The sequence below is a fragment of the Tachyglossus aculeatus genome, chromosome 7, assembly GCF_015852505.1.
Source record: "Tachyglossus aculeatus isolate mTacAcu1 chromosome 7, mTacAcu1.pri, whole genome shotgun sequence".
NCBI classification, from domain to species: domain Eukaryota; kingdom Metazoa; phylum Chordata; class Mammalia; order Monotremata; family Tachyglossidae; genus Tachyglossus; species Tachyglossus aculeatus.
The window spans coordinates 25786334-25809090 of NC_052072.1; the positions used below are offsets into that span (position 1 = coordinate 25786334).

A 22757-nucleotide genomic window follows, 5' to 3' on the forward strand; every position below is an offset into this window, starting at 1 on the left:
AGCAAATGCAAGTATACAGCTGGGATTTACTTTCCAAAATATCCAGTTGGAGCCACGGAATATGCGGATACAAATTCACCCAAACTTTTTCTCAAACCACCCTAGGAGTGTGTTTAAAATGGTCTTGTCTTATGCCACTGAGTCGTCTCCATCCCATAGCGACGCCACGGACACGTCTCTCCCAGAACGCCCCGCTCTCCATCTGCGATCGTCCTGGTAGCGGATCCGTAGTTTTCTTGGTAAAAATACGGAAGCGGTTTACCATTGCCTCCTACCGCGTGGTAAGGTTGAGTCTCCGCCCTCGACCTTCTCCCGTGCCGCTGTTGTCCAGCATGGGTGAGTTTTGACTTATAGCCGATTGCCTTCCACTCGCTAACCACTGCCCAAGCTAGGAATGGAATGAGTAGGCCTCTGCTTGACTCTTCCTCCCATAACCGAGAATGGTAGAGGACTGGAAACTCTCCAGGTGCGACCCTGAGAGGGTGTGTAAAATTGAGTCTGTGAAAAAGTTTTGATTCAAATGAGGCTCTCAGCATTTACGCACATAACCGTAATTTATTTTTATTTCTATGACTGTCCGTCTCCTCCTCTAGACCGAAAGCTCGGTGTGGGCAGGGAATGTGTCTACCGACTATGTCACGTTGTTATATCGTACTCTTCCAAGCATTTAGTACAGTACCAATTGTCAGCTGTGTGACTTTGGGCAAGCTGCTTAACTTCTCTGGACCGCAGTTACCTCATCCGTGAAATGGGGATTAAGACTGTGAGCCCCCGTGGGACAACCTGATCACCTTTCCTTCCTTTTCTTCAATCCTATTTATGGAGTGCTTACTGTGTGCAGAGCACTGTACTAAGCGCTTGGGAAGTACAAGTTGGCAACATATAGAGACGGTCCCTACCCAACAGTGGGCTCACAGTCAAGAAGGGGGAGACAGACAACAAAACAAAACAAAACCTCGTAACCTCCCTGATCAATCAATCAATCGTATTTATTGAGTGCTTACTGTGTGCAGAGCACTGTACTAAGCGCTTCGGAAGTACAAGTTGGCAACATATAGAGACGGTCCCTACCCAACAGTGGTCTCACAGTCTAGAAGGGGGAGACAGACAACAAAACAAAACAAAACCTCATAACCTCCCCAATCAATCAATCAATTGTATTTATTGAGTGCTTAATGTGTGCAGACCACTGTACTAAGCGCTTGGGAAGTAAAAGTTGGCAACATATAGAGATGGTTCCTACCCAACAGTGTATTCACAGTCTAGAAGGGGCAGACAGAGAGTAAAACCAAACATATTAACAAAATAAAATAAATAGAATAGATATGTACAAGTAAAATAAATAAAAGTAGAGTAATAAATCCGTACAAACATATATACAGGTGCTGTAGGGAGGGGAAGGAGGTAAGTGGGGGGATGGACAGGGGGAAGGAGGGGGCTCAGTCTGGGAAGGCCTGCGCTTAGAACAGTGCTTTGCACATAGTAAGCGCTTAATAAACGCCATTATGATTATTATTATTATTAAGTGGAAATCAATCAATCAATCAATCTTATTTATTGAGCGCTTACTGTATGCAGAGCACTGTATTAAGCGCTTGGGAAGTACGAGCTGGCAACCTATAGTGACAGTCCCTACCCAACAGTGGGCTTACAGTCTAGAAAGAGCCCGGCCTTTGGAGACAGAGGTCATGGGTTTGAATCCCGGCTCCACCACATGTCTGTTGTGTGACCTTGGGCAAGTCACTTCACTTCTCTGAGCCTTAGTTACCTCCTCTGTAAAATGGGGATTAAGACTGGGAGCCCCACGTGGGACAACTTAATCACCTGGTATCCCCCCCAGCGCTTAGAACAGTGCTTTGCACGTAGTAAGTGCTTAACAAATGCCATCATTAGTCTTTTAGACTGTGAGCCCAATGTTGGGTAGGGACTGTCTCTATATGTTGCCAACTTTCTATTTATTTTATTTTGTTAGTATGTTTGGTTTTGTTCTCCGTCTCCCCCTTTTAGACTGTGAGCCCACTGTTGGGTAGGGCCCGTCTCTATATGTTGCCAACTTGGACTTCCCAAGCGCTTAGTACAGTGCTCTGCACACAGTAAGCGCTCAATAAATATGATTGATTGATTGTACTTCCCAAGCGCTTAGTACAGTGCTCTGCAGACAGTAAGTGCTCAATAAATACGATTGATTGATTGATTGATTGATTGATCATTATTATTATTATTAAAGCAGCGTGGCTCAGTGGAAAGAGCCCGGGCTTTGGAGTCAGAGTTCATGGGTTCAAATCCCGGCTCCGCCAGTTGTCAGCTGTGTGACTTTGGGCAAGTCACTTCACTTCTCTGGGCCTCAGTTCCCTCATCTGTAAAATGGGGATTAAGACTGTGAGCCCTCCGTGGGACAACCTGATCACCTTGTAACCTCCCCAGCGCTTAGAACAGTGCTTTGCACATAGTAAGTGCTTAATGAATGCCATTATAATAATAACAATCATCATTATCATTACAATATATAATTAGTATTAATTATAATAATTATTAATACCAATTATCATATTATTATAATTATCATAACATTATAATATATAATATATTACATCATAATATAGTATAATTATATTGATTATATATTAAAATGCATGAAAAATATATTAAAATATACAATTATATATCAATTATATTAATTATATATAATAATAATACAATATACTATAATACATTATATTATATTATAATATATCATATATATGATATATATTATATAATTATAATATAATGTATTATAATATATTATATACTTATAATACCATAATATAATAATTATTATCCCATATAGTTATTATAATGATTATTGATGATAATGATCAATACTAATAATAATGATAATGATAATTATTATTATTATTATTATCAGAGGTTGGACTACAGGTCCCGACACGCCTCGCGGCGCCCGGCCGGACTACAGGTCCCGACGCGCCTCGCGGCGCCCGGCCGGACTACGGGTCCCAGGGTGCAGCGCGGCGCCCGGCCGGCCTACAGATCCCGACGCGCCTCGCGGCGCCCCGGCCGGACTACAGGTCCCGAGATGCCGCGCGGCCGCGGCGTCCGTCCTCTAAGGGTCCCGACTCCCCGCGGGGGCCGGGCGGATAAAGGTTCCGGGGGCGGAGGCCGGGATGGAGTGGGCCGGGGAGATGGAGGGCGAAGGCGGCGGTGGCGGCGGAGTGATCCGGGAGCTGTGCCGGGCCTTCGGCCGCTACCACCGCTACCTGGGCCGGCTGCACCAGAACCTGCGCGACACCAAGGAGTTCTTCCGCGACATCAAAGGCCCCCCCGGGGACCCGCCCCTCACCGCCCTGCTAAACCACGGTAACCCCCCGTCTCACCCCGGGACACGCCCACGGACCTGCAAAAAACAATCATAAACATCATAATGATGGCACTTATTAAGCGCCTACTATGTGCAAAGCACTGTTCTAAGCGTTGGAAGGAATAATGGAGAGTGATGGTAATGATGAGGCTATTTGTTAAGCGCCCAGCGCTGGTCCAAGCGGGACTCCCACTTCTAATAATAATGATAATGATGATGATGGTATTTGTTAAGCGCCTACTATGGGCCAAGCACTGGTCCAAGTGGGACTCCCAAACCTGTGCTCTTTCCACTTATAATAATAATAATGATGATGATGGTATTTGTTAAGCGCCTACTGTGGGCCCAGCACTGGTCCGAGTGGGACTCCCAAGCCTGTGGTCTTTCCACTTATAATAATAATAATCATGATGATGGTACTTGTTAAGCGCCTACTATGAGCCAAGCACTGGTCCAAGCGGGACTCCCAAGCCTGTTGTCTTTCCACTTACAAAAATAATAATAATGATGATGATGGTATTTGTTAAGCGCCTACTATGGGCCCAGCACTGGTCCAAGTGGGACTCCCAAGCCTGTGCGCTTTCCACTAGTAGTAGTAATAATAATGATGATGATGGTACTTGTTAAGCGCCTACTATGAGCCAAGCACTGGTCCAAGTGGGACTCCCAAGCCTGTGGTCTTTCCACTAATAGTAGTAATAATAATGATGATGATGGTACTTGTTAAGCACCTACTATGAGCCAAGCACTGGTCCAAGCGGGACTCCCAAACCTGTGCTCTTTCCACTTATAATAATAATAATCATGATGATGGTACTTGTTAAGCGCCTACTATGAGCCAAGCACTGGTCCAAGCGGGACTCCCAAGCCTGTTGTCTTTCCACTTACAAAAATAATAATAATGATGATGATGGTATTTGTTAAGCGCCTACTATGGGCCCAGCACTGGTCCAAGTGGGACTCCCAAGCCTGTGCGCTTTCCACTAGTAGTAGTAATAATAATGATGATGATGGTACTTGTTAAGCGCCTACTATGAGCCAAGCACTGGTCCAAGCAGGACTCCCAAGCCTGTGCTCTTTCCATGTATAATAATAATAATAATGATGATGATGGTATTTGTTAAGCGCCTACTATGAGCCAAACACTGGTCCAAGCGGGACTCCCAAGCCTGTGGTCTTTCCACTTATAATAATAATAATCATGATGATGGTACTTGTTAAGCGCCTACTATGAGCCAAGCACTGGTCCAAGCGGGACTCCCAAGCCTGTGGTCTTTCCACTTATAATAATAATAATGATGATGATGGTATTTGTTAAGCGCCTACTATGGGCCCAGCACTGGTCCAAGCGGGACTCCCAAGCCTGTGCTCTTTCCACGTATAATGATAATGATGATGATGATGGTATTTGTTAAGCGCCTACTATGGGCCAAGCACTGGTCCAAGTGGGACTCCCAAGCCTGTGGTCTTTCCACTTATAATAGTAATAATCATGATGATGGTACTTGTTAAGCGCCTACTATGAGCCAAGCACTGGTCCAAGCGGGACTCCCAAGCCTGTTGTCTTTCCACTTACAAAAATAATAATAATGATGATGATGGTATTTGTTAAGCGCCTACTATGGGCCAAGCACTGGTCCAAGCGGGACTCCCAAGCCTGTGCGCTTTCCACTAGTAGTAGTAATAATAATGATGATGAAGGTACTTGTTAAGCGCCTACTATGAGCCAAGCAGTGGTCCAAGCGGGACTCCCAAGCCTGTGCTCTTTCCACGTATAATAATAATAATAATGATGATGATGGTATTTGTTAAGCACCTACTATGAGCCAAGCACTGGTCCAAGCGGGACTCCCAAGCCTGTGGTCTTTCCACTTATAATAATAATAATCATGATGATGGTATTTGTTAAGCGCCTACTATGGGCCCAGCACTGGTCCAAGCGGGACTCCCAAGCCTGTGCTCTTTTCACGTATAATAATAATAATGATGATGATGGTATTTGTTAAGCGCCTACTATGGGCCAAGCACTGGTCCAAGCGGGACTCCCAAGCCTGTGGTCTTTCCACAAGTAGTAGTAATAACAATCATGATGATGGTATTTTTTAAGCGCCTACTATGGGCCCAGCACTGCTCTAAGCGGGAATCCCAAGCCCCTGCTCTTTCCACTTATAATAATAATAATCATGATGATGATATTTGTTAAGCGCCTACTATGGCCCAAGCGGGACTCCCAAGCCTGTGGTCTTTCCACTAGTAGTAGTAATAATAATAATGATGATGGTATTTGTTAAGCACCTACTATGAGCCAAGCACTGTTCCAAGCGGGACTCCCAAGCCTGTGCTCTTTCCACGTATAATAATAATAATCATGATGATGGTATTTGTTAAGCGCCTACTTTGGGCCAAGCACTGGTCCAAGCGGGACTCCCAAGCCCATGCTCTTTCCACTTATAATAATAATGATCATGATGATGGTATTTGTTAAGCGCCTACTATGGGCCAAGCACTATTCCAAGCGGGACTCCCAAGCCCGTGCTCTTTCCACTAATAATAATAATGATAATGATGATGATGGTATTTGTTAAGCGCCTACTATGTGCCAAACACTGGTCCAAGCGGGACTCCCAAGCCTGTGGTCTTTCCACTTATAATAATAATAATAATAATAATAATGATGATGATGATGGTATTTGTTAAGTGCCCACTATGTGCCAAGCACTGTTCCAAGCAGGACTCCCAAGCCTGTGGTCTTTCCACTAGTAGTAGTAATAATAATGATGATGATGGTATTTGTTAAGTGCCTACTATGAGCCAAGGACTGTTCCAAGAGGGACTCCCAAGCCCGTGCTCTTTCCACTTATAATAATAATAATCATGATGATGGTATTTGTTAAGCGCCTGCTATGGGCCAAGCACTGGTCCAAGTGGGACTCCCAAGCCCGTGCTCTTTCCACTTATAATAATAATAATAATAATAATGATGATGATGGTATTTGTTAAGTGCCCACTGTGGGCCAAGCACTGGTCCAAGCGGGACTCCCAAGCCCGTGCTCTTTCCACTTAAAATAATAATAATGATGATGGTGATGGTATTTGTTAAGCGCCTACTATGGGCCAAGCGCTGGTCCAAGCGGGACTCCCAAGCCCGTGCTCTTTCCACTTATAATAATAATAATCATGATGATGGTGGTATTTGTGATGGTGGTATTTGTTAAGCACCTACTATGGGCCAAGCACTGGTCCAAGCGGGACTCCCAAGCCCATGCTCTTTCCACTAATAATAATAATGATAATGATGAGGATGGTATTTGTTAAGCGCCTACTATGGGCCAAGCACTGGTCCAAGCGGGACTCCCAAGCCCGTGCTTTCTCCACTTATGATAATAACAATCATGATGATGGTATTTGTTAAGCGCCTACTCTGGGGCAAGCACTGGTCCAAGCGGGACTGCCAAGCCCGTGCTCTTTCCATTTATAATAATGATCATAATGATGATGGTATTTGTTAGGCGCCTACTATGGGCCAAGCACTGGTCCAAGCGGGACTCACAAGCCCATGCTCTTTCCACTTAATGATGATGATGGTATTTGTTAAGCACCCACTATGGGCCAAGCACTGGTCCAAGCAGGACTCCCAAGCCTGTGGTCTTTCCACTAGTAGTAGTAATAATAATCATGATAATGGTATTTGTTAAGCGCCTACTATGAGCCAAGCACTGGTCCAAGCGGGACTCCCAAGCCCGTGCTCTTTCCACTTGTAATAATAATAATCATGATGATGGTATTTGTTAAGCGCCTACTATGTGCCAAGCACTGTTCTAAGAGGAACTCCCAAGCCCGTGCTCTTTCCACTAGTAGTAATAATAATAATGATGATGATGGTATTTGTTAAGCGCCTACTATGGGCCAAGCACTGTTCTCAGCGGGTCTCCCAAGCCTGTGCTCTTTCCACTAGCAATAATGATGATAATGGTGATGGTATTTGTTAAGCTCCACTTATAATAATAATAATCATGATGATGGTATTTGTTAAGCGCCTACTATGTGCCAAGCACTGTTCTAAGCGGGACTCCCAAGCCCATGCTCTTTCCACTAGCAGTAATGATAATAATGATGATGGTATTTGTTAAGCTCCTACTATGTGCCAAGCACTGCTCTAAGCGGGACTCCCAAGCCTGTGCTCTTTCCACTAGTAGTAATAATAATAATGATGATGATGGTATTTGTTAAGCTCCGACTGTGGGCCAAGCACTGTTCTAAGCGGGACTCCCAAGCCTGTGCTCTTTCCACTAGTAGTAATAATAATAATAATAATGATGATGATGGTATTTGTTAAGCTCCGACTATGGGCCAGGCACTGTTCTCAGCGGGTCTCCCAAACCTGTGCTCTTTCCACTAGTAATAATAGTGATGATAATGATGATGGTATTTGTTAAGCGCCTACTATGTGCCAAGCACTGCTCTAAGCGGGACTCCCAAGCCCGTGCTCTTTCCACTAGCAATAATGATGATAATGATGATGGTATTTGTTAAGCGCCACTTAATAATAATCATGATGATGGTATTTGTTAAGCGCCTACTATGGGCCAAGCACTGTTCTAAGCAGGACTCCCAAGCCCGTGCTCTTTCCACTACCGATAATGATGATAATGATGATGGTATTTGTTAAGTGCCACTTATAATAGTAATAATCATGATGATGGTATTTGTTAAGCGCCTTCTATGTGCCAAGCACTGCTCTCAGTGGGACTCCCAAGCCCGTGCTCTTTCCACTAGCAATAATGATGATAATGATGATGGTATTTGTAAAGCGCCACTTAATAATAATCATGATGATGGTATTTGTTAAGCGCCTACTATGTGCCAAGCACTGCTCTAAGCGGGACTCCCAAGCCCGTGCTCTTTCCACTAGTAATAATGGTAATGATAATGATGATGGTATTTGTTAAGCGCCTACTATGTGCCAAGCACTGCTCTACGCGGGACTCCCAAGCCCGTGCTCTTTCCACTAGTAGTAATAATAATGATGATGATGGTATTTGTTAAGCGCTTACTATGGGCCAAGCACTGTTCCCAGCGGGACTCCCAAGCCCATGCTCTTTCCACTAATAATAATAATAATGATGATGATGATGATGATATTTGTTAAGCGCCTACTATGTGCCAAGCACTGCTCTACGCGGGACTCCCAAGCCCGTGCTCTTTCCACTAGTAGTAATAATAATGATGATGATGGTATTTGTTAAGCGCTTACTATGGGCCAAGCACTGTTCCCAGCGGGACTCCCAAGCCCATGCTCTTTCCACTAATAATAATAATGATGATGATGATGATGATGATATTTGTTAAGCGCCTACTATGTGCCAAGCACTGCTCTACGCGGGACTCCCAAGCCTGTGCTCTTTCCACTCGTAGTAATAATAATAATGATGATGATGGTATTTGTTAAGCGCTTACTATGTGCCAAGCACTGTTCCCAGCAGGGCTCCCAAGCCTGTGCTCTTTCCACTAATAACAATAATAATAATAAGAAGAAGAAGAAGAAGAAGAAGAAGAAGAATGATGATATTTGTTAAGTGCCTACTATGTGCCAAGCAGTGCTCTACGCGGGACTCCCAAGCCCGCGCTCTTTCCACTAGTAATAATAATGGTAATAATAATAATTATGGCATATATTAAACTCTTACTATGTGTAAAGCGGGTCTCCCAAACCCTTGCTCTTTCCACTAATAATAATAACAATCATGATGGTATTTGTTAAGCGCTTATTATGTGCCAAGCACTGTTCTAAGCACTAGGGTAGATACAAGGTAATCAAGTTGTCCCACTTACATGTAGGATGCTTGTCTGTCTCCTCCCTTCTAGACTGTGAACCCGTTGTGGGCAGGGATTGTCTCTATTTGTTGCTGAATTGTACTTTCCAGCGCTTAGTTCAGTGTTCTGCACAGAGTAAGCGCTCAATAAATAGGATTGAATGAATGAATGAGGGTTAACCACATTTTGAAGTCAAACTGCACCCTTATACTTTGTGGGACAGACATGGGGATGTGTTTTAAAGAACTCTCCAACTGGCTACTTCAATATACTATGGAAAAAAAATCAATCAAACGTATTTACTGAGTGCTTACTGTGTGCGGAGTAATAATAATAATAGCATTTATTAAGCGCTTACTATGTGCAAAGCACTGTTCTAAGCGCTGGGGAGGTTACAAGGTGATCAAGGTGTCCCACGGGGGGCTCACAGTCTTAATCCCCATTTCACAGATGAGGTAACTGAGGTCCAGAGAAGTTAAGCGGCTTGCCCAAAGTCACACAGCTGACAATTGGTATCAATCAATCAATCGTATTCATTCATTCATTCAATCGTATTTGTTGAGCACTTACTGTGTGCAGAGCACTGTACTAAGCGCTTGGGAAGTACAACTTGGCAACATCTAGAGACGGTCCCTACCCAACAGCGGGCTCACAGTCTAGAAGGGGGAGACAGACCACAAAACAAAACATACTAACAAAATGGAATAAATATGTACAAGTAAAATAGAGTAATAAATATGTACAAGCATATATACATTCATTCATTCATTCAATTGTATTTATTGAGCTCTTACTGTGTGCAGAGCACTGTACTAAGCGCTTGGGAAGTCCAAGTTGGCAACATATAGAGACGGTCCCCTACCCAACAGTGGGCTCACCGTCTAGAACTGTACTAAATGCTTGGGAGAGTACGATATAACAACATGACGTAGTCGGTAGACACATTCCCTGCCCACACCGAGCTTTCGGTCTAGAGGAGGAGACGGGCAGTCATAGAAATAAAAATGAATTACGGTTATGCGCGTAAATGCTGAGGGCCTCATTTGAATCAAAACTGTTTCATAGATTCAATTTTACACACCCTCTCAGGGTCGCACCTGGAGAGTTTCCAGTCCTCTACCAGTCTCGGCTATGGGAGGAAGAGTCAAGCGGAGGCCTACTCGTTCCATCCCTAGCTTGGGCAGTGGCTAGCGAGTGGAAGGCAATCGGCTACAAGGCAAAACCCACCCATGCTGGGCAGCAGCGGCACGGGAGAAGGTCGAGGGCGGAGACTCAACCTTACCGCGCGGGAGGAGGCAATGGTAAACCGCTTCCGTATTTTTACCAAGAAAACCACGGATCCGCTACCAGGACGATCGCAGATGGAGAGCGGGGCGTTCTGCGAGAGACGTGTCCGTGGCGTCGCTATGGGATGGAGACGACTCAGTGGCATACGACAAGACCATTTTAAACATACTCCTAGACAATGATGATTATAATAATAATGATAATGATGGTATTTGTTAAGTGCTTACTATGGGCCAAGCACTGCTCTAAGCAGGACTCCCAAGCGCGGGCTCTTTCCACTAGTAATAATATTGATAAGGGTGATGGTAATGATGATGGTATTTGTTAAGCGCCTACTATGGGCCAAGCACTGTTCTCAGCGGGACTCCCAAGCCCATGCTCTTTCCACTAGTAATAATAATAACAATAATAATAATAATGATGATGATAGCATGTGTTAAGCGCCTACTATGTGTCAAGCACTGCTCTACGCGGGACTCCCAAGCCCGTGCTCTTTCCACTAGTAATTACAGTAATGATGATGATGATGGTATTTGTTAAGTGCCTACTATGGGCCAAGCACTGTTCTCAGCGGGACTCCCAAGCCCGTGCTCTTTCCACTAGTAATAATAATAATGATAATGATGATAATGGCATTTGTTAAGTGCCTACTATGGGCCAAGCACTGTTCTCAGCGGGACTCCCAAGCCCGTGCTCTTTCCACTACTACTAATAATAACAATAATAATTATAATGATGGTATGTATTAAGCGCCTACTGTGTGCCAAGCACTGCTCTACGCAGGACTCCCAAGCCTGTGCTCTTTCCACTAGTAATAATAATAATGATGAGGATGGTATTTGTTAAGCGCCCACTATGGGCCAAGCACTGTTCTCAGCGGGACTCCCAAGCCCATGCTCTTTCCACTAGTAATAATAGTAATGATGATGATGGTATTTGTTAAGTGCCTACTATGGGCCAAGCACTGTTCTCAGTGGGACTCCCAAGCCCGTGCTCTTTCCACTAGTAATAATAATAATGATGATGATGATGGCATTTGTTAAGTGCCTACTATGGGCCAAGCACTGTTCTCAGCGGGACTCCCAAGCCCGTGCTCTTTCCACTAATAATAATAATAACAATAATAATAATAATTATAATGATGATGCTGGTATGTGTTAAGCACCTACTGTGTGCCAAGCGCTGCTCTACGCGGGACTCCCAAGCCTATGCTCTTTCCACTAGTAATAATAATAATGATGAGGATGGTATTTGTTAAGCGCCTACTATGGGCCAAGCACTGTTCTCAGCGGGACTCCCAAGCCCGTGCTCTTTCCACTAATAATAATAAAAGAACAATAATAATAGTAATAATGATGATGATAGTATTTGTTAAGCTCCTACTATGTGCCAAGCACTGCTCTACGCCGGACTCCCAAGCCTGTGCTCTTTTCACTAGTAATAATAATAATGATGAGGATGGTATTTGTTAAGTGCCTACTATTGGCCAAGCACTGTTCTCAGCGGGACTCCCAAGCCCGGGTTCTTTCCACTAGTAATAATAATAACAATAATAATAATGATGATGATAGTATTTGTTAAGCTCCTACTATGTGCCAAGCACTGCTCTACGTGGGACTCCCAAGCCCATGCTCTTTCCACTAGTAATAATAGTAAAGATAATGATGATGATGGTATTTGTTAAGCGCCTACTATGGGCCAAGCACTGCTCTCAGCGGGACTCCCAAGCCCGTGCTCTTTCCACTAGTAGTAATAATAATGATAATGATGGTATTTATTAAGCGCCTACTATGGGCCAAGCACTGTTCTCAGTGGGGCTCCCAAGCCCGTGCTCTTTCCACTAATAATAATAATAACAATAATAACAATAATAATAATGATGATGATAGTACTTGTTAAATGCTTACTAGGGGCCAAGCACTGTTCTCAGCGGGACTCCCAAGCCCATGCTCTTTCCACTTATAATAATAATAATAATCATGATGATGGTATTTGCTAAGCGCTTACTATGTGCCAAGCACTGCTGTAAGCGGGACTCCCAAGCCTGTGCTCTTTCCACTAGTAATAATAGTAACGATAATGATGATGGTATTTGTTAAGTGCCTACTATGTGCCAAGCACTGTTCTCAGCAGAACTCTCAAGCCCGTGCTCTTTCCACTAGGAATAATAATAATAATGATGGTGGTATTTGTTAAGCGCTTACTATGGGCCAAGCACTGTTCTCAGCGGGACTCCCAAGCTCGTGCTCTTTCCACAAATAATAATTACAATAATAATAATAATAACAATGATGATAGTATTTGTTAAGCACTTACTATGGGCCAAGCACTGTTCTCAGCAGGACTCCCAAGCCCGGGCTCTTTCCACTTATAATAATAATAATAATGATAATGATGGTATTTGTTAAGCGCTTACTATGGGCCAAGCACTGCTCTAAGCGGGACTCCCAAGCCCGTGCTCTTTCCACTAGTCATAATAATAATAATGATAATGATGATGATGGTATTTGATAAGCGCCTACTATGTGCCAAGCACTGTTCTAAGTGGAACTCCCAAGACTGTGCTCTTTCCACTAGTAGTAATAATAATAATAATAATAATAATAATGATGGTATTTGTTAAGCGCTTACTATGCACCAAGCCCTGTTGTAAGCACTGGGGCCGCGGGGAGGGGGGCTGTTACAAGGTGATCAGGTTGTCCCATGTGGGGCTCACAATCTTCATCCCCATTTTACAGATGAGGGAACTGAGGCACAGAGAAGTGAAGAGACTTGCCCAAGGTCGCACAGCTGACAGTTGGTGGAGCCTGGATTTGAACCCATGACCTCTGACTCCCAAGCCCGTGCTCTTTCCATTGAGCCACGCTGTAATAACAAGAACAATAATAATGATGATGATGATGGTATTTATTAAGTGCTTACTATGGTTCAGGCACTTTTCTCAGCAGGACTCCCAAGCCCGTGCTCTTTCCAGTAGTAATAATAATAATAATAATGATGATGATGATGGTATTTGTTAAGCGCTTACTAGGTGTCAAGCACTGTTCTAAGCGCTGGCGGGATACAAGGTGATCAAGTTGTCCCATGGGGAGCTCACAGTCTTAATCCCCCATTTTACAGATGAGGGAACTGAGGCTCAGAGATGAAGTGATTTGCCCAAAATCACACAGCTGACAATTGGCGGTGCCGGAATTTGAACCCATGACCTCTGACTCCAAAGCCCAGGCTCTTTCCTCTGAGCCGTGCTGCTTTGAGTCCCACATGGGACAACCTGATTACCTTGTATCTAACCCAGCGCTTAGAGCAGTGCTTGGCCCATAGTAAGCGCTTAACAAATGCCAACATTATCATTATTATTATTATTGAGAGTCAGAGGTCGTGAGTTCTAATCCTGCCTCTGCCACTTTTGTCAGCTGGATGACTTTAAGCAAATCACTTCACTTCTCTGGGCCTCAGTTATCTCCTCTGGAAAATGGGGATTCATTCATTCATTCAATCGTATTTATCAGTGAGCCCCACGGGGGACAACCTGATTACCTTGGATCTCCCCCAGCACTTAGAACAGTGCTTGGCATGTAGTAAGCGCTTAATAAATGCCATTATTATTATTATTTATTCATTCCCATTTTACAGATGAGGTAACCGAGGCACAGAGGAGTTAAATCATCATCAATCGTATTTATTGAGCGCTTACTATGTGCAGAGCACCGTACTAAGCGCTTGGGAAGTACAAATTGGCAACATATAGAGACAGTCCCTACCCAACAGTGGGCTCACAGTCTAAAAGGGGGAGACAGAGAACAAAACCAAACATACTAACAAAATAAAATAAATAGAATAGATATGTACAAGTAAAATAAATAAATAAATAGAGTAATAAATATGTACAAACATATATAGATATATACAGGTGCTGTGGGGAAGGGAAGGAGGTAAGATGGGGGGGATGGAGGGGGGACGAGGGGGAGAGGAAGGAAGGGGCTCAGTCTGGGAAGGAATGACTTGCCCAAGGCACACAGCTGACAGGTGGAGCAGCCAGGATTAGAACCCATGACCTCTGACCCCCAAGCCCAGGCTCTTTCCACTAAGCCACACTGCTTCTGTGAGTGCTGCATGGGACAGAGACTCTGTCCAACTCGATTTGCTCGTATCCTCCCCAGGGCTTGGTACAGTGCTTGGCACATAGTAAACGCGTAACAAATGCCATCATTCGTAGTTATTAAAGAGCTGAAACCTGGATGGCAGAGGACCTGGGTTCCCATCCTGGCTCTCACAGTCACAATAAATTGATTTTATTTTATGCAAGTTTTATAAACTTTGATCAACTGTTTGCAGTCAGGTTGGAACCTCAGAGCGTATGGATTTTAATCTGACTTTACCATTGTTAGATAACCCTGGGCAAGTCTCATAACGCTCAGTGCCTCAGTAAGCGCTTGTGGGCAGGGAACGACACTGTTTATTGTTGTATTGTTCTTTCCCAAGCGCTTAGGGCAGTGTTCTTCATCATCATCAATCATCATCAATCGTATTTATTGAGCGCTTACTGTGTGCAGAGCACTGTACTAAGCGCTTGGGAAGTACAGGTTCTTCACACAGTGAGTGCTCAATAGGTACGATTGAATGAAGAAGCAGCATGGCTCAGTGGAAAGAGCACAGGCTTTGGAGTCAGAGGTCGTGGGTTCAAATCCCGGCTCCACCAATTGTCAGCTGTGTGACTTTGGGCAAGTCTCGTAACTTCTCTGTGCCTCAGTAACCTCATCTGTAAAATGGGGATTGACTGTGAGCCCCCCGTGGGACAACCTGATCACCTTGTAACCTCCCCAGCGCTTAGAACAGTGCTTTGCACATAGTAAGTGCTTAATAAATGCCATTATTATTATTATTGATTGATTGATTGTTTGCCTGAACCCTGTCGGAGGTGTAGAGGGGGCCGGGGGATGAGCTTGGGGGGGAAGTGGGATTCTATTATACTGTCTCTCCCAAGCGCTTAAGACAGTGCTCTGCACGTAATTAGTTAGTTAATAATAGTATTTCTTAAGTGCTTACTTTGTGCCAGACATTGTACTAAGCGCTAGGATAGATACAAGCAACTTGGGTTGGACACAGTCCCTGTCCCGCGTGGGGCTCTCAATTCCCATTTTACGAATGAGGGAACTGAGGAACAGAGAAGTAAAGTGACTTGCCCAAGGTCACACAGCAGACAAGTGGCAGAGCTGCTTATTTCCAGGCCCATGCTCAAGCACTCAGTAAATACCATCGATTGATTGATTGATTGATTCGGGGAGCTTCAATGAAGGAGGGTTTGGAGGTGCATTGGGCATGGCGTGGATCCAGGCCGGAGGCCGTTGGGTGAGATTGCTTGCGGGGCCCCGGAGTTGGATGGAAAGAGAGAGAGAGACTCGGTGGAAAAGCGAGTTAGAAACCCCGGGGAGCGCGGATGCAACGGAAAGCCGGAAAGGGCGGGAGCCGAGCGGGGACGGTACCGGACGTGGTTTGGGTGTGAGATCAATCAATCAATCAATCGTATTTATTGAGCGCTTACTGTGTGCAGAGCACTGTACTAAGCGCTTGGGAATTCCAAGTTGGCAACATATAGAGACAGTCCCTACCCAACGGTGGGCTCACAGTCTAAAAGGGGGAGACGGAGAACAAAACCAAACATGCTAACAAAATAAAATAAATAGAATAGATACGTACAAGTAAAATAAATAAATAAATAGAGTAATAAATATGTAGAAACATATATACATATATACAGGTGCTGTGGGGAAGGGAAGGAGGTAAGATTGGGGGGATGGAAGAGCTCAAACCTGGGGGTCCAAGGACCTGGGCTCTAATTCCGGCTCTGCCACTTTCCCGCGGTGGGACTTTGGGCAAGTCTCTTAACTCTCTGTGCCTCAGGTTCCTCATCAGAAAAATAGGAATTAAATATATGGTCTTCCGCTCCCTTGGACTTTGGGGGACGTGGTCTGTGTCCAATCTGTTTCTATTGTAACTAGACCAGTGCTTACCATAGTGCTTGGCGTGTAGTATTATTGTTAATATTACTGTGGAAACGTTGGGAGATGAGAATGGGAATCGGTGAATGTTTGGGATACTTTAGTTTTTTTTTTTAATGGTTATTTGTTAAGCACTTACTAAGCACTGTTCTAAGCAATGGGATAGATACATGTTTATCAGGTTGGACACAGTCCCTGTCTAAATTGGAGGGAGGATTTAATCTCCATTTTACCAGTGAGGTGCAGAGAAGCTGAGTGACTTGCCCAAGGGTCACACAGGAAACAGTTGGCAGAGCCGGAATTAGAACCCAGGTCCTCTGATTCCCAGGCCCGTGTTCAATCCACTAGACCATGCTGCTTCTCTACGTGCCATGCGCTGTACTAAGTGCTGGGGCAAGATACATGCTATTTGGGTTGGACGCAGTGCCCACGGTCACTCAGCAGACATGTGGTGGAGCCAGGATTAGAACCCATGTCCTCAAACTCTCAAGCCCGTGCTCTTGCAGATAGGCCAGGCTGCTTCTCTCTCCTGCTTCCTAAAGAGCCCGGGCTTCTGAGTCAGAGGACGTGGGTTCTAATCCTGGCTCTGCCACTTGGCTGCCGTGTGGCCTTGGGCAAGCCACTTAACTTCTCTCCTTCCGTTACCTCATCTGTAAAATGTAGATTAAGACTGTGGGCTCCACGTGGGACAACTTGATTACCTTGTATTCATTCATTCATTCATTCAATCATATTTATTGAGCGCTTACTGTGTGCAGAGCACTGTACTAAGCGCTTGGGAAGTACAAAACGGCAACATATAGAGACGGTCCCAACCCAAATACTTAGAACATTTCTTGGCACATAGTAAATGCTTAACAAATACCATCCTTATTATCATTATTATTATTATTAGTACTTGGAACAGTGCTTGGCACATAAGTAAATGCTTAACAAATACCATCCTTATTATCATCATTATTATTATTATTAGCACTTAGAACAGTGCTTGGCACATAGTAAATGCTTAACAAATACCATCCTTATTATCCTTATTATTATTATTACTTAGGATGGGCCAGAGCCTGCCTGAGGCCCAGGGCCCTGTGGAGAAGACTCGACCACAGCCACCAGCCTGACTTCTCTAGTCATTCCCATCTCTAGTCATTCCCAATTCTAGTTCTAGTTCCCAGTTCTAGTCATTCCCAGCCCTGCCGAGGTGGGTGGTTGGTTCTCTTTTGCCCCAGGGCTGGGAAACTCAGGAGTATTCAGCTTGGAAGTGACAGAATGGGCTTTTGGGGCTCTTCTGTTCCTGGGCTTTAGAGATGCCCTCAACGAAGAGGAATGGATCTAGGTGCTCAGTCAGAGTCTTGACCGTATGTTGTCGGATCTCATGTCGATCTGCTGTCCGCACCCATTACATCTCCTCCACTCATGCTCCTCCTCCTCCTCTTTAAATCACTCCATCATTTTGCCCCCTCCTACCTCACCTCTCTACGCTCCTCTACAACCCAGCCCTCACACATCTCTCCTTTAACGCTAACCTTCTCACTGTGCCTCTGTCTCGCCACCGTCATATAATATGTAATAATAATAATTAAAAGAAAAAGAACTAAAGTATCCCAAACATTCACCAATTCCCATTCTCATCTCCCAACGTTTCCACAGTAATATTAACAATAATAGTACATGCCAAGCACTATAGTAAGCACTGGTCTGGCTACAATAGAAACAGATTGGACACAGACCATGTTCCCCACAGTCTTACTGAAGACACATCTCCTCCAAGAGGCCTTCCCTGACTGCAGCCTCATTTCCCCTTCTCCCACTTCCTTCAGTGTCGTCCTGACTTGCTCCCTTTATTCGTCCCCACTCCCAGCCCCACAGCACTTATGTACATAACTCTAATTTTATTTATTTGTATTAAAGTCTGTCTCCCCATCTAGACTGTAAGCTCGTTGTCGGCAGGAAATGTGTCTGTTATATTGTTATAAAAATAATGTTATAACACTATTGTTATATTGTACCTTCCCAAGCACTTACTATGGTGCTCTGCACATAGTAAGGGCTCAATAAATACCATTCATTCAGTTCATTTATTCAATCATGTTTATCGAGCGCTTTCTGTGTGCAGAGCACTGAATGGAGCATTTGAGAGAATACAACGATATTCCCCGCCACAGCGAGCTTTGACAGGCTGACACTAGCGATGTTTAAGCTGTTCTGTCTGATTGTAAGACAGCTTCCTGGAGAAATAAACATTTCTCTCCATTTGGAGTTCACTCAGGATGTTGGCAGGAAGGGGGACAGGAGTTCCTGGGGTAGTAGGACTGGTGATTTGTGACTGCCCCTTGGTTGTTGCTGGGCTGTATCGAGAGAGATCATTGTCGTACTGCTCTTCACGTAATGTCCAACGCATTAGTTGTGGAATCCTGGAGTTGTGTGGTTGGAAAGGATTTGGAGAGGCCGTTTCATCCACTACCCTGCCGTCTGACCAGCAAGGGCACGGCTTGGATTAGCAATAATCAGGTCGTGTATTTTCAAAGACCAGTCAGAGAAGGAGATGCCACAAGTTCTCTTGGTCATATTCATCCAGTTCACTCAATTGTATTTACTGAGCACTTACCGTGTGCAGAGCACTGTACTAAGTGCTTGAAAAGTACAAATCGGCAACAAATACAGCGTTGTTTAGCGGAAAGAGCCCGGGTTTGGGAGTCGGAGGTTGTGGGTTCTAATCCCATCTCGGCCACCTAACAGCTGTGTGACTTTGGGCAAGTCACTTCACTTCTCTGGGCCTCAGTTACCTCACCTGTAAAATGGGGATTAAGACTGTGAGCCCCACGCGGGACAGCCTGATTACTTTGAATCTACCCCAGCGCTGAGAACAGTGCTTGGCACATAGTGAGCGCTTAACAAATGCCATCATTAAATAGAGACAATCCCTACCCAACAATGGACTCACAGTCTAGAAAGGGGGAGACGAGACAACAAAACAAGTAGACAGGCATCACTAGCATCAATATAGAGATAGCTATATACCCATCATTAATAGAATAATAAATATGGACATATATACACATATATATGGTCATATCCGTTCTAATGTTTCTGGGCAGGGAGTCTTTTTTTAGATTTAGGTCATATTCTAATCCAAGTCTAACCTAGAGAAGCAGTGTGGTCTAGTGGAAACAGCATGGACCTAGGCGGGGGTGGTCAGAGGACCTGGGTTCTAATCAGGGATCCACCTCTTGCCTGCTGTGTGACCTTGGGCAAGTCACTTCAATTCTCGGTGCCCCTGTTCCCTCATCTGCAAAATGGGAATTTGGTCAGTCAGTCATATTTATTGAGCTCTTACTGTGTGCAGAGCACTGTACTATGTGCTTGGGAGCATACGATATAATAGACCCATTCCCTGCCCACACAAGCATATATACCTGTTCTCCCTCCTACTTACACTGTCAGCCCCATGTACAACCTGATTATCGTGTACCTACCCCAGCACTTAGTACAGTGTTTGGCGTATTCATTCATTCAATCATATTTATTGAGCGCTTACTGTGTGCAGAGCACTGTACCAAGCACTTGGGAAGTACAAGTTGGCAACATATAGAGAGGGTCCCTACCCAACAACAGGCTCACAGTCTAGAAGGGGGAGACAGACAACAAAGCAAAACATGTGGACAGGTGTCAAATTGTTAGAACAAATAGAATTAAAGCTAAATGCACATCATTAACAAAATAAACAGAATGGTAAATACGTACAAGTAAAATAGAGTAATAGATCTGTACAAACATATATACAGGTGCTGTGGGGAGGGGAAGGAGGTAGGGCAGGGGGGATGGGGAGGAGGAGAGGAAAAAGGGGGCTCAGTCTTGGAAGGCCTCCTGGAGGAGGTGAGCTCTCAGGAAGGTTTTGAAGGGAGGAGGAGAGCTAGCTTGGTGGATGTGTGGAGGGAGGGCATTCCAGGCCAGGGGAAGAACATGGGCCAGGGGTCGACGTCAGGACAGGTGAGAACGAGGTACAGTGGGCTGGGCTGGAGAAGGAGAGACGGGAGGTGAGGTAGGAGGGGGCGAGGTGATGGCGAGCCTTGAAGCCGAGAATGAGGAGTTTTTACTTATATACACATATATATGTCTCCCCCTTTTAAACTGTGAGCCCACTGTCGGGTAGGGACTGTCTCTATATGTTGCCAACTTGTACATCCCAAGCACTTAGTACAGTGCTCTGCACACAGTAAGCACACAATAAATACAATTGATTGATTGATTGATTGATGCGTAGGTTGACAGGCAGCCACTAGAGATTTTTGGGGAGGGGAGTAACACGCCCAGAGCGTTTCTGTACAATGATGATCCAGGCAGCAGCATGAAGTATAGACAGTATAGCAAGCACTTAACAAATACCATAATTACTAACTATTAGTACTATTACTCTGTCCTCAGATTTTCAGTAGATTGGCCTGTACCCCATTTGGGGAACTGTGTTTGAAAGAGGAAACTGATGGACAGTGGGAAATATTCTTGTATTGCATTTGACTTTTGACGCCTACGAGTTTTCTCCGGGAGTTTCCAAGACAGTGACTTCTATCAATCAATCGTATTTATTGAGCGCTTACTGTGTGCCGAGCACTGTACTAAGTGCTTGGGAAGTACAAGATGGCAACATGTAGAGACAGTCCCTACCCAACAGTGGGCTCACAGTCTAAAAGGGGGAGACAGAGAACAAAACCAAACATACTAACAAAATAAAATAAATGGAATAGATATGTACAAGTACATAAATAAATAGAGTAATAAATATGTACAGACATATATACATATATACAGGCGCTGTGGGGAAGGGAAGGAGTTAAGATGGGGGATGGAGAGGGGGGCGAGGGGGAGAGGAAGGAAGGGGCTCAGTCTGGGAAGGCCTCCTGGAGGAGGTGAGCTCTCAGTAGGGCCTTGAAGGGAGGAAGAGAGCTAGCTTGACGGATGGGCAGAGGGAGGGCATTCCAGGCCCGGGGGATGACGTGGGCCGGGGGTCGACGGCGGGACAGGCGAGAACGAGGCCTGGTGAGGAGGTTAGCAGCAGAGGAGCGGAGGGTGCGGGGTGGGCTGTAGAAGGAGAGAAGGGAGGTGAGGTAGGAGGGGGCGAGGTGATGGACAACCTTGAAGCCCAGGGTGAGGAGTTTCTGCCTGATGCGCAGATTGATTGGTAGCCACTGGAGATTTTTGAGAAGGGGAGTAACATGCCCAGAGTGTTTCTGGACAAAGACAATCCGGGCAGCAGCATGAAGTATGGATTGAAGTGGGGAGAGACATGAGGATGGGAGATCAGAGAGGAGGCTGATGCAGTAGTCCAGACGGGATAAGATGAGAGCTTGAACGAGCAGGGTAGCGGTTTGGATGGAGAGGAAAGGGCGGATCTTGGCAGTGTTGCAGAGCTGAGACTGGCAGGTTTTGGTGACGGCTTGGATGTGAGGGGTGAATGAGAGAGCGGAGTCGAGGATGACACCAAGGTTGCGGGCTTGTGAGACGGGAAGGATGGTAGTGCCGTCAACAGAGATGGGAAAGTCAGGGAGAGGGCAGGGTTTGGGAGGGAAGACAAGGATTCTTCTACTTCTGCTGGGCTGAGTAATAATAGCAGTAGTAATGATGATATTTATTAAGCACTTAATACGTCTAAACACTGTACTGAGTGCAAGAGTGGATACAAGCAAATTAGGTTGGACTCAGTCCCTGTCCCACAGTTTAAATCCCCATTTTACAGAATGAGGTAACTGAGACCCAGAGAAGTAAAGTGACTTGCCCAAGGTCACACAGCAGACAAGTGGAGGAGCCGGGATTAGAACCCATGACCTCCGACGCCCAGGCTCTATCCACTATGCCATGTTGCTTCACATGAAGGAAGCAGCGTGGCTCAGTGGAAAGAGCCTGGGCTTTGGAGTCAGAGGTCATGGGTTCAAATTCCGGCTCCACCAATTGTCAGCTGTGTGACTTTGGGCAAGTCACTTCACTTCTCTGAGCCTCAGTTACCTCATCTGTAAAATGGGGATTAAGACTGTGAGCCCCACGTGGGACAACTTGATCCTTGTATCCCCCCCAGCGCTTAGAACATAGCACATAATAAGCGCTTACAAATGCCATCATTATTATTATTATTTTCCCAGCCCAGTTACCACCTAGAGGGTGAGTAGGGGCCAGGCATTGCCTAATTCTTTGTCTCTTTCTTTGGGGCAGCAAACAGCAGGAGCCTGGGAGTCGGAGGACCTGAGTTCTAATCCCATCTCTGCCACTTGTCTGCTGTGTGACCTTGGGCAGGTCACCTCACTCCT

The 22757-nt window shown here is 45.0% G+C and overlaps 2 protein-coding genes and 2 non-coding genes across 4 annotated transcripts in view; 3 read left to right on the plus strand and 1 right to left on the minus strand.

The window, feature by feature from the left end:
* The window catches only part of LOC119930440, a 30714-nt gene extending 27570 nt beyond the window's left edge, over positions 1 to 3144 (plus strand). Inside the window, exon 7 of the mRNA XM_038748766.1 lies at positions 2960 to 3144. Within this exon, the coding sequence (XP_038604694.1) occupies positions 2960 to 3144 (185 nt within the window). The remainder of the gene's footprint in view (positions 1 to 2959) is intronic.
* Positions 347 to 484, minus strand: LOC119931201. The gene has a single exon (XR_005452057.1). It is a non-coding gene; the product is annotated as a small nucleolar RNA SNORA7 (small nucleolar RNA).
* Positions 3145 to 3167: 23 nt separating the features above from the next.
* DSTYK (dual serine/threonine and tyrosine protein kinase) overlaps positions 3168 to 22757 on the plus strand; it is a 99169-nt gene continuing 79579 nt past the window's right edge. The window contains exon 1 of the mRNA XM_038748767.1: positions 3168 to 3360. Within this exon, the coding sequence (XP_038604695.1) occupies positions 3168 to 3360 (193 nt within the window). The remainder of the gene's footprint in view (positions 3361 to 22757) is intronic.
* On the plus strand, positions 10255 to 10392 carry LOC119931107. The gene has a single exon (XR_005451969.1). It is a non-coding gene; the product is annotated as a small nucleolar RNA SNORA7 (small nucleolar RNA).